The following is a 12116-nucleotide window of genomic DNA, read 5'->3' as shown; positions in this document are numbered from 1 at the left end:
AACTCTGATCTTATCTTTCACAACCCCCTTTTTCGGTCACCAAAGTTTTGCACAATCTCTTCCCTCTGTGGGGAATGTTCTTCTCATGGTTTACTCATGAAGAGCTCCTCTACTTCCTTCATATGTTTTCTCCAAGCCCTTTTCAAAGGACTTTCTTGACATTCTTTCTAAAATTCTATACTGATTTAGTTTCCTATTGCTTCTGTAACGAATTGCCGCAGACTAAGGGGCCTAAAAACAACACAAACTTATTATCCCACAATTAGGGAGGCCAGAAGTCCAACATGGGTCCTGAGGGCCAAAATCAAAGTTGTGGCTAGATGCATTCTTTTCTGCAGTTTTTTATCTTCCAAAAGATGTCTTTCTTCTCTGTCTCCTGGCTTTCTTTCTCCACTTCTAAGGTAGGAGCATAGCATCTTCAAATCTTTCTTGGACTCTTAGCCAATATATCATAATGCTCAAGTCTTTTAGGAACTGCTACTAGATGGTAGAATAAAAAAAATAATTATAGCTAAAGATGGGAACCTTGAATTTAGCACTGACAATGTAAAGTTGTTTTTTCTTTCAATTCCACAGGTCAATTATATTTAAAAACACTTGTACAGGGGCGCCTGGGTGGCTCAGTTGGTTAAGCGACTGCCTTCAGCTCAGGTCATGATCCTGGAGTCCCGGGATCGAGTCCCGCATCAGGCTCCCTGCTCAGCAGGGAGCCTGCTTCTCCCTCTGACCTTACCCTCTCTCATGTACTCTCTCTCTCTCTCTCATTCTCTCTCTCAAATAAATAAATAAAATCTTAAAAAAAAAAAAAACACTTGTACAAGACCTACTTTTACAGCAATTTATATGAAAAGTTTCTTTTCATTACAGTCTTAAATTAGCCTAAAATGTGAAATGGAGTTTTTAAAAGCTAGTGCACTCTTTAAAAATATTAACAAAAATGTATCTATTACACAGATGAAATGTATAACTTTAAAAATTTTGTTGCTAATGATCCAAAAATGTATTTTGTGGACAAGAAGAGCTATCAGGTTATCTTCAGTAGGGAGAAAATTTAGAGACCCTCTTCCCACCTATAGCACACCTTAACTATATTATTCATTTGGAATGAGAAAATAAAACATATTTCCTTAGAGATATTGCCTTTTGACAAACATTCCTAACATCTCTACCCAAGACAATATAGGAAGCTTATTTATAAGGAATATAAATTGATGCATTCTATGGAATAAACTTGGAAATAATCATTCTCTTTAAAATTGGTTGATGTGGCAATTATTTGGCTTAACTAGAAATTATTTACTGTGAATTAAAATTCACATACTTTCATATATATATATATATATACTTCAAATGATTATTAAATATTTTAAAAAACTCAAACGTGATAAATCTATAAAACATTTTTTAAAGATTTATTTATTTGAGAGAGAAACAGTATGCACCAGAGAGGGGGGATGGGTGGAAGTAGAGAGAATCTCAAGCAGACTCCCCACGGAGCACAGGACCCTGAAATCATGACCTGAGCTGAAATCAAGAGTCAGACATTTAAGCAACTAATCTACCCAAAGCACCCCAAATCTATGACATCAAATAACATTTATACTCATTATACTTATCATTTATAAAACATTAAAATGTTTGTCATATTAGCATTTTATGTATTTTGTCCTATAAAATTCAACTGTAATCTTCTGAGGACCTGATGGCCTCCCTCCAGTACATGGGGATCCATCTGAGGATCTATTGATTCATCTTGGTATCCTAATAGCAAAACACCTGTGAGGCCATTATGTATGTAAAATACATAATGATGCTTTCTCATTAATATCACATAAACATGCATCACATGAATAAACAGTCAGATCCAGCACCACTTGCTCATCCCTCATCATCTGCTTTAACTCTTCCACTAATGGGAAACTCACAATCTCGTGAGGCACTCCTCTTATTTAGGGGCAAGTACTGACATCTTCTTTTAAGTATGTAAAACCAAAATTTTTCCTGTAACTCATACCAGTTATTATAGCCCTTTTCCTCTCAAGCAGCACAGAACAGAGCCATTTTCTCTGTGATATAAGAGCTCTACAACTTCCAAAAGTCCTGTATCACATGCCCCTGGAGTATTTTCCCTTTAAGGCCAAACATTCTCAGTTCTACCTGCTGATGTGTGCATTCCATGATTTCTAAAATAAGGCAAGCAAAGTTCACACAGAGTTCTCAGGAAGTGAGACGATGCAGAATAAAAGGGAATGACTCACGGGAGCACATTTTTAGCCATGCAGTTTTACTACACATACACAAAATATTACAAAATAGGTAATATGTGATATAATAGCTTAATAATTGTCTATTTCCTTGACCTTTTTTCCTGCCTTATATTTATCAGCATCTATTGCTTTCTTTGCTCTCGCTGTGCCCATAATCAGACCTTGTCTAAATGCAAAATGTATTAAAGGCATGACAACTTTGTGTATGTAAACACTCTTATTCTGACCTTGAAAAAGAAGGTACTCTTTCTTTCACCAGCACCTCCACACTAAGGTGTCTGAAATCTCTCAGACTTTACTCTGAATTAATATCAGAAGCATTTTAAGCCATGAAACATTGTAAATATTTATACAGTAGTATCAAAATCAGCTCAAAATATATTCTAACCCATGCTTTAATTATACTCTGGGGCTTTAAAACATCAACACATTGTTAAAGACCCGAAAGGATAAATGTTATTCAGAATAGGAGAGGAGGTTTCACTTAAGACACAGACCTGGAGATTATAATTCCTGAATAAAAGGTGATAGTCAGACCTAAAGAGTAAAAGTCTTGAGAAATTGTCAGTTCTCTCAGCAACATTTGTCAGATTTCCCTAAACAGAAGCTATGACAGAATCACAGAGCATGAAATAGCAGAATGGTGAACAAAAGGGAAAAAAATGTAGCTTGTGCATTCAACTCGAGCCTCACTCAATTGTTTTCATATGGATTCTATAAAAGGCATATATAAATACATAAAATAAAAACTTATAAATACACATTATTTTTGACAATGCACATAAATAAAAATATATCAACGAAAAAGTTCTAGAGATGAATGGCAGTAGCCACTGAATAAAAAGGTGAATTTTTGGGGGCGCCTGGGTGGCTCAGTTGGTTGGGCGGCTGCCTTCAGCTCGGGTCATGATCCTGGAGTCCCGGGATCGAGTCCCGCATCGGGCTTCCCGCTCAGCGGGGTGTCTGCCTCTCCCTCTGACCTCCTTCCTCTCGTTTTCTCTATCTCTCATTCTCTCTCTCTCAAATAAATAAATAAAATCTTTTTTAAAAAATGTGAATTTTTTTTCACATTTTTTCACACAAGCAGGGTGAGCTGCAGCCAGAGGGACAGGCAGGCTCCATGCTGAGCAGAGCCTGACATGGGGCTCGATCCCAGGACTCTGGGATCATGACCTGAGCCAAAGGCAGATGCTTAACCGACTGAAACACCCAGGTGCCCCATCAGTGTGAATGTTCTCAATGCCACTCAACTGTACACTTAAAATGGTTAATATGGTAAATTTTATGTTATGTATATTTTATCACAACAAAAACATTTAAAGTTTATAGGTTTAAAAAAATGTTGAGGTAAAGTACATAATGATGCTTTCTCAATTAAGGGCCAGATCATTTGGATAAATGTAACATATCATCACCACATGATACACAAAATAGCAATAATTAGTTACCCACTCAGACTAGTTTTTGAAATTATTTAGGGAACAATTTAAATATTTTAAGAGAATTTTAAATATAAATTAAAACATGAGGTTGATCATTTGTAGTAATATTTGTTTTCCTAAATAATTCTATTATCAATCCTATAGAGATGTTTAGCATCCTGATTTCATGCACTGGATAAAGTATTATAATGCCTATGCTTAACGTTTTATAGATTATGGATGTTTTTCTAATGCATAAAAGCATTAAGTATAAAAATACATAATATGCTAATATGACAAACATTTTAATGTTTTATAAATAATAAGTATAATGAGTATAAATGTTATTTGATGTCATAGATTTGGGGCACTTTGGATGGATGAGTTGCTTAAACATCTGACTCTTGATTTCAGCTCAGGTCATGATTTCAGGGTCTTGTGCTCAGTGGGGAGTCTGCTTGAGATTCTCTCTACCTCCACCCATTCCCCCTCTCTGGTGCATACTGTTTCTCTCTCAAATAAATAAATCTTTAAAAAATGTTTTATAGATTTATCACGTTTGAGTTTTTTAAAATATTTAATAATCATTTGAAGTATATGTATATATGAAAGTATGTGAACTTTAATTCACAGTAAATAATTTCTAGTTAAGCCAAATAATTGCCAAATTAGCCAATTTTAAAGAGAATGATTATTTCCAAGCTTATTCCATAGAATGCATCAATTTATATTCCTTATAAATAAGCTTCCTATATTGTCTTGGGTAGAGATTTTAGGAATGTTTGTCAAAAGGCAATATCACTAAGGAAATATGTTTTATTTTCTCATTCCAAATGAATAATAAATGGTTATATTTATCTCTTCATAAATATTTAGGCACCAGGAGTTCTGATGGGACTCTTCCTTTAAAAATTATTTTAAAGTGTATTCTACACTCCAGTGTGGAAAATTTTAGATAATATTAGTTTTTCATGCATTTTATTTAATAACAGCAAAAAGAATCATAAAAGGAAGCTATATGGCTGGAACAAAGGTAGACTATTTCTGAGAAATTGCAATTATCCTTGATTTTTGATTGACTCTTATGTACCACAAAGTGATAAATTTGACAAAAAGTCTTCTTAATGGTTTCTGTGCATGAAGAACTAGTTATCATTTTATTAATGAAGTGCCTCATCATCCACTCGTTTCCTGTCTAGTGGTCTGAGGCATTGTTAGTATCAAGACTTCTGTCTCCAGTGAAAATCAATGCTTCAAAAAATCTATTTCATTGTTTATGCCAGAATTGTTTCACATTTAGTTCTAAATAATAAGCATTACATAAAATATAAATACATAGTTATTAAAGGCATATTATGAATATACACACTCTCCTGTAAGATAATACTTTCTAAAGGCATTAGAATTCATCTCAAGTTGATATTGAACAAGTAAAGCCAAGGGGACAGAAAATGTTTTGACTCATATAATTATTGTCTGTCTGGTATTAATTTGACTATAATGATTATATTCTTAATCTATTCTCTATGCTTAAATTCATCTTTGTATGATTTTCTCTTACTGTTCAGTTAGATACTGACTACATTTATAGTTATTTCATCAATATTAATTCCTTCTTCTTTCTTCTGTCACACTTATTCTGAGTACATAAATTCACCTATTCTATAGAATTAATCACTACAAACAACTAAGTGTACTCTAATACCCAACCTCCCCTCCACCAATCTCTGCACACACCGCTTTTTCTTTTTTCTTTCCCCTCTGACTCTGAGGAACGCTTCTCAGAGGCCGAAGAGATCTAAGACACATATATTGCTCTTAATTCTGTTTCTAGTTAGATTATCCATTATGGGAAATGCAGAAAAGATGGGTAATCATAGAAGAAGAAATAATCCATAATGTTTTCATCTAATAAAAGGACTTATTATATTTTAGATAATTTCCCTTCAATATTTGTCTATATATTCAGACTGTTGTTCAAACTGTCTTCGTTCTTCTGGAATTTTGTACCATCATAAACGTCATTGAACATCTTCCCCAAATTCTTTCCTCAACAACTTTTCTCTTTTTTTTTTCTACAAATATATATGATTTCCCACAGTTAAGCAACAACCACAAAGTTCCTTAACACAGATACTGTCAAATATCTTATCTTCATTGTCATACTTCTTGAAAATAACTCAGAGTATAGGTGTAACTTCTCCATCATACACTCAGTTTTCACATTTAACACTCTTTTAGTTTCTGACCCTCTTTCCAAACCAAAAGAGCTTTTATGTCCTAAACAAACCTTTCTAGATTCTCTTCTTAAGAGATTGATGCTGTCCTTATTACAAACTACTCTTTTTTAGGTTTACAAAAGGAAGCAACTTCCTGCCTTATTCCCATAACTTTTTGCTGATTTTTGTCCCTCTATGGGCTTAATGAGAAGAGTAGAAAATGAGAGAATAACAGGTTCATTTGCAGAAAGTTTTCACAGGTTCTCTGTTCCTATTTAGTTGACTTTCGGTTTCTAAGTGACATTAAAACTTGGCTAATCATTAATTAACCTGCATCTAATTGGTATGCCAGATTTTAGCAAATACTTATGGGGAAATGTTAATTTTGAAATGTTAAGCCTGTTTGAATACATAGTGTCTGAAATTAAGACTTTTCAAATTGATATCATTCCTTAAAATTTATTTACAAATTTAAAAAGTAACATTAGTACATTAACAATTTATTTCATTATTGTAACCTAATGTAATAAATAGTATTGAATTCATTCAGAAATATAAGATAATGTGCCATATAAGAGTTTATAAAATAGCTGTCTTTGTGGAGTTCTGTTTTAACTGTGATATGGAATACCTATTTTGATGGTCAGCATGGCCGGATCTCCTTAAAAACTATCTAGTGTTCAAAAAACAGACTCTCTAGAGAAGAGGGACCTCCTTTTATTTGAAAGGGAACACAACATCTTCTATGTGCATAATATCCTGCCCTTTCTATACTTTTCAAAGGTTCTTATATATTTGGCTCTGAAAACCGCCATTCAAATGTTTTGACTTAAAAATTAGACTAGTTTCAAAAGCATAGACCAGAAGAATTAGGGATCTTGGTGTTTCAAGTCTGTCAACCCTTTTTTCCGCTCTGCTAGACGCAAAAGTCTCTATTCATCCAAATCCAAATCAATTATCCATAACTTTGATAAATACAGCAATAGGCTCCGTGATCCTACGGCATGTTGATAAAGCCCCACACTCCATATAATCGAACCTAAACAAGAAAATTTGAAATGAGATGCTATTATATGCGGAAGAATCAAAAAGAAAAAAATGCCCAGGCTTTTGAAAATTTACAGCAAATCACATAGGGAATCTCTAACTTGGGATTGGAACTTGACACATGTATGTGAAATGGCTTACATTTACACAGGGGTCAATCCAGAGGAAATGGTTCTGCAGCCACAAAGGAAGATCCTATCTTCCTTTGCTTCATGTACAGCACTCTGAATCTTTACTGCAGTTTTAGAATAGGTAACTTCCCATGCCAAGATTTAATTAAAGTTTAAATATTTGAAAGGGGTGGTGATAATGTTGTCTCTAATAAAAAATTTACCTGTCTTGGGATCAATAGAGAAATAAGGTTGTCCCTGAAGAATGCTATAAACGACTCTGGCACTGTTTCCATAGGTCGGGTCATCCGCGTCTGTGGCCTTGACCTGGAGCACATATGCACCTGGAAAATAAGACAGTATGACTCTAGCATCTTTGTTTTACAGAGCTCAAGGTCATGGTTTTTAATCTGCTGGACTCCATTTTTTTTTTTTTTTTTTTTTTGGAATTTGGCATTACTCAGTGATTCTGAGAATATATGGTGCCTCTGAGAATGATGTAATTATGGTAACCAAAATGTTGGGCAACAATATAGCTGTTAGTGCAAATGATACATATTTTAAAAATCTATTTTAAAAGCTATGTTCATTTCCAGTAGCTAGATGATTGAACTGAAAGTCATCATGATAGCTTTATTGATTTATACACCAAAGGAAACATGACACTGCTTACATTAGCTCATTTGCTTACTATAGATGCTCTAATTTCATGATTAGGTTATCAATAGAAAAACTAAAAGGTTTGAAGATTTACTCTAGAGGCTGTAAGTAATTTGCGTTGCTTTTTAAAAATCAACAACTACATACTAGCAGTAGGAAGACTTTAATTAGGACAGAATATTTGAGAAATTGAGGAACCAAAAGTAATTGCAATTACAGCTCCAGGAGCACCTCTAGGCCTCAAGACCGAATTAACCTAAGGATACAGTGACATAGGGAAACATTAAAGACAACCCAAATTCTCTGTATCTTTTCTCATGTTTTGAATAAGAGAAGTTAAAGGGAGATTTTTCTTGTATCCTTGTCTTATATTTTCATGGTCACAGTTCAGTCTTCCCTAAGAAATTTTTGACTATATCTTCATATCGTGTTCAGCATTATTATACTGAGCTGAGAACAAAGTAAAACAAAAATTATCAAGTTCGATATAAATAAAATCAATATGTTGCTAATGGTTAGAAGGAAATCTCTACTGAGCACAAAGGGAGTGATGCGTACACCCAAAGTTATAGGATGGACAGAACGCTCCTATTCTTGGAGGCATTCAAAGTAACTGCTCAACTTTGGGAACAAAGGTTTCTCCTTTCCAATTAGTTATTCATTCAGGCTTTTCCTTTCAGGCAGTACAAAACTGGAACAAACTAAATCTTAAAGGTTTACTTGCAAACTAAGAGAATGAAACATCTCTTCCTCTCTACGTTTTTGTCTGTTTGCTAGGATAGTAAAAAAAAAAAATTAAAAATGATAACTTTTAGTAGACATTCAATAGCAAATGGCATTGAGTAGGCATTCAATACCAAATGCTTTATCTTAAGAATGCTTTTGGTGAGTTCTAGCTATATCAAGAGATGAATGATAGGTTTTATTTCAACAGTCTTTCCCAGGAAAGGAAACTTCTAGAAGGAAAGTAGGCAAACATTTCTGAGATGTCAAGAATGATAATGCCCCTTATCATCCACCATCACCATCATGATCATTATCAATACTTACAACATCATTAATAATTATTTGACAAATAGGAATTAAGAACCTATATTAGATAGTCATCAAAACTATGTTAACCCTAATGTTGTAGGAATGAACGTTGCAAGACTAACTTCCCCTCTTTCCTCCTTTCTGTCACACGGTGATTTTTCTGGTATGACCTGGATCATTATCATCACTGCATTGTAAATGGGCTGTATAGGCAAAGTCGGCAAATATTAAATAATTCCCCAATCCTAGGTAGAAATGTTGTAGTTAAAAAGCTGTGGATTACTCTTCTTTAAAGATATATTTGGGGGCATCTGGGTGGCTCAGTTGTTGGGCGTCTGCCTTCGGCTCAGGTCATGATCCCAGGGTGCTGGGATTGAGTCCCGCATCGGGCTCCCTGCTCCACGGGGAGTTGGCTTCTCCCTCTCGCACTCCCCCTGCTTGTGTTCCCTCTCTCGCTGTATCTCTCTCTGTCAAATAAATAAATAAAATCTTTAAAAAAAAAGGTATATTTGAAGAAAAATTATCTGCTAAGAAGTGTTTTGTGACAAATTTTATAAATTATAACCTAACTCACACCATATGTTCAATAAAAAAGACAAAGATGTATAAAATAGGGAATATTTCTTAATACAGTCTTTTAAATATTTGAGTTTAAATTTAAAATGATTAACATAAAGCATTTAAAACTCCTTTTGGAGGAAACTATTTTTCTGTATACTTAGTTAAGTTTCATATTAATATTAAAAACAAAAATGTAAAAGGAATGATACTATATGATTCATCTTTGTCTTTCTTATTGAGCATATGGTTATAGCAGCATTATCTATAATACCCAAATTATGAAAACAGCCCAAAATCCATCAACTGATGAATGGATAAAGAAAATGTGTGTGTGTGTGTGTGTGTGTGTGTGTATGTCTCTCTCTCTCTCTCTCTCTCTCTCACACACACCCACACACACACACACAGACACACACACACACACACACACACAGGAGTATTACTCAGCCATAAAAATGAATGAAATCTTGCCATTTGCAGTGACATGGATGGAACTAGCGAGCATTACACTAAGCAAAATAAGCCAGTCAAGACAAACACCATATGATTTCACATATATATGGAATTATTTAAAAAGGATTTTACTTATTTATTTGAGACAGAGAGAGAGAGTGAGTGAGTGAGTGAGAGAACACACAGGCAGGGCAGAAGGAGAGGGAGAAGCAGACTTCCCTGTTGAGCAGAGAGCCCGACATGGGGCTCGATTCCAGGACCCTGGGATCAGGACCTGAGCCAAAGGCAGATGCTCAATAGACTGAGCCACCCAGGTGCCCCATATATGTGGAATTTAAGAAATAAATGAGCATAGGGAAAAAAGAGAGAGGCAAAGCAAGAAACAGATTCAACTATAGAGAACAAACTGGTGGTTACCAGAGGGGAGGTGGGTGGGGAGATGTGTTAAATAGCTGTTGGGGATTAAGGAGGGCACTTGTGATGAGCACAGGGTGATGTATGGAAGTGTTGAATCACAGTATTGTACACCTGAAACTAATATTACACTGTATGTTAACTAACAGGAATTTAAATAAAAACTTAAAAAAAAGAGTGCCCACTCAGTTACAGTAGAAATTATCTTCAGCTTAGTGAAAAGATTATTCACGAAGAACCATACGTTATTTGAGAGCTCTTAGAACTGCCTCTATAGGTGCTTACAAGGACACAATTAAACATCATTATATCAGCTTGTTTTGCTGGATGCTCCATGACATCTTACAAACTGATGCAAAGGACGGAGATTCCCTTCATTGGGCAGACTCAGTTATTATCTGGAGCATGTAAGTCTCAAAATAATACCTTCTGCAGTGCTTGGATGGTACAGGAGTTCCTGACCCTATTAAACACTAAATACCCAAGAGGTGGGAGCAGGAGGTTACACCTGGGAACACCTTTAATATGCAACAAAGAAACAATATAGTCAATGATGGCTGCAAAAACTGGAGTAGTCTGCTGGTACGTAGCAGTCATCTTGGGATTTATTCTCTTATCATCCAAATTCAGAGTGACAATGTAACCACTCCAAATGTTGAAGTGCAGAGAGAATGAAACTCACAGAGAAATCATTCCTTTATACCCAGCTGGAGACAGAGAGTACAATATGCAATTGAGAATATTGAACCAATTAATTTTCCATGTAACACTGCTCTGATCCGTAGTAAATTAATTCATGTAATTTTTAAAAATACAGCTATTATGAAAAAAGGTTATTTTATAGTAATAGTTAAATTCTAAATTTCAGGCAGTCACTCTCTATATAAGTTAATATTATATATATGTGCACATATGTACAAGAGCAAGGGACAGGAAAAGTGAACAGTGAGAGTTATAGAAATATCACCTAGAAGGAACAGTCTTCAGGAGAAGTCCATTTGATATAAACTGCAACTAAATAAGGGTTTCACTAAAATACCTAAATACTTTAGAGTTAATATGAGAACCAATTTGTATAGAATTTTTAGTGTGCATGTATGTATACGTCAAAATATATTTGAAAAACTAGTTGCATTTTGTAAATTCACAGTTGTAATATGATGATTTCAGGGTTTTTTTTTAAGATTTTATTTATTTATTTGACAGAGAGAGAGATAAAGAGAGACGGAGCACAAGCAAGGGGAGTAGGAGAGGGAGAAGCAGGCTTCCCGCCGAGCAGGGAGCCTGATGCGGGGCTCGATCCCGGGACCCTGAGATCATGATGTGAGCCAAAGGCAGATGCTTAATGACTGAGCCACCCAGGCGCCCCTCAGTTTTTTTTTCATATGAGAATGTCCTTTATGTCAACAAGATTGGGCTTATATAAAATGGTAGAGAGGTGGGAGTAGAACTGAGCCCTAAGTCACAATTTCTGCCCAAGTAGATATTAACTTGCTGATTGAGTCATTTCTTCTTTCAATCAACAAATGTTCAGTGGTACATACCATATACCAGGTACTATTCTCAACCATAAAAAGCAATGTGTTGCATAACTATTTATTCTGATAAATCCACCTCCAGCATGATAGTTCTATATTCTATGTATTTTTTACATTTGGGGGTTAAAAATACTTGCTAGAAACACATTGAAAATATAAGTGGATTATGGGGCACCTGCCCCATAATTTTTTAATTTCCTAGATGTATAAAAATATTCTACTCATTCAATATGTTCTTTGCTTTTTATCATCCTTCAACTGTCTCAACTGGTCTGGACCCTCACTTTTCTAATTGCAAGGCTGAAAGGTACTTAGCTACTCTGGAGCTGAGGCTCTTTCATGCCTCTGTATTCTTGCCCACGCGCTCCTGCTACCTGGAGCGCTTCTGCCT

General features: G+C 35.0%; 1 protein-coding gene across 2 annotated transcripts in view; it reads right to left on the bottom strand.

Annotated features, from left to right (window-relative positions):
* Positions 1 to 12116, bottom strand: part of CDH12 (cadherin 12) — a 251940-nt gene that overhangs the window by 84401 nt on the left and 155423 nt on the right. Inside the window, exon 3 of one of the 2 annotated variants that reach the window (XM_028098030.2) lies at positions 7289 to 7408. The exons of the other annotated variant lie outside the window; for it this stretch is intronic. Coding sequence (XP_027953831.1) covers positions 7289 to 7408 — 120 coding nt within the window. The remainder of the gene's footprint in view (positions 1 to 7288; positions 7409 to 12116) is intronic. 2 annotated transcript variants of the gene reach the window in all.

Source organism: Eumetopias jubatus, unplaced genomic scaffold (assembly GCF_037043125.1).
Source record: "Eumetopias jubatus isolate StellerSeaLion01/CBP00866 unplaced genomic scaffold, mEumJub1_p1.0 scaffold_5, whole genome shotgun sequence".
NCBI lineage: Eukaryota > Metazoa > Chordata > Mammalia > Carnivora > Otariidae > Eumetopias > Eumetopias jubatus.
Note: the sequence above shows the minus strand (reverse complement) of the source record. Positions and strands in the feature narration are given on the sequence as shown.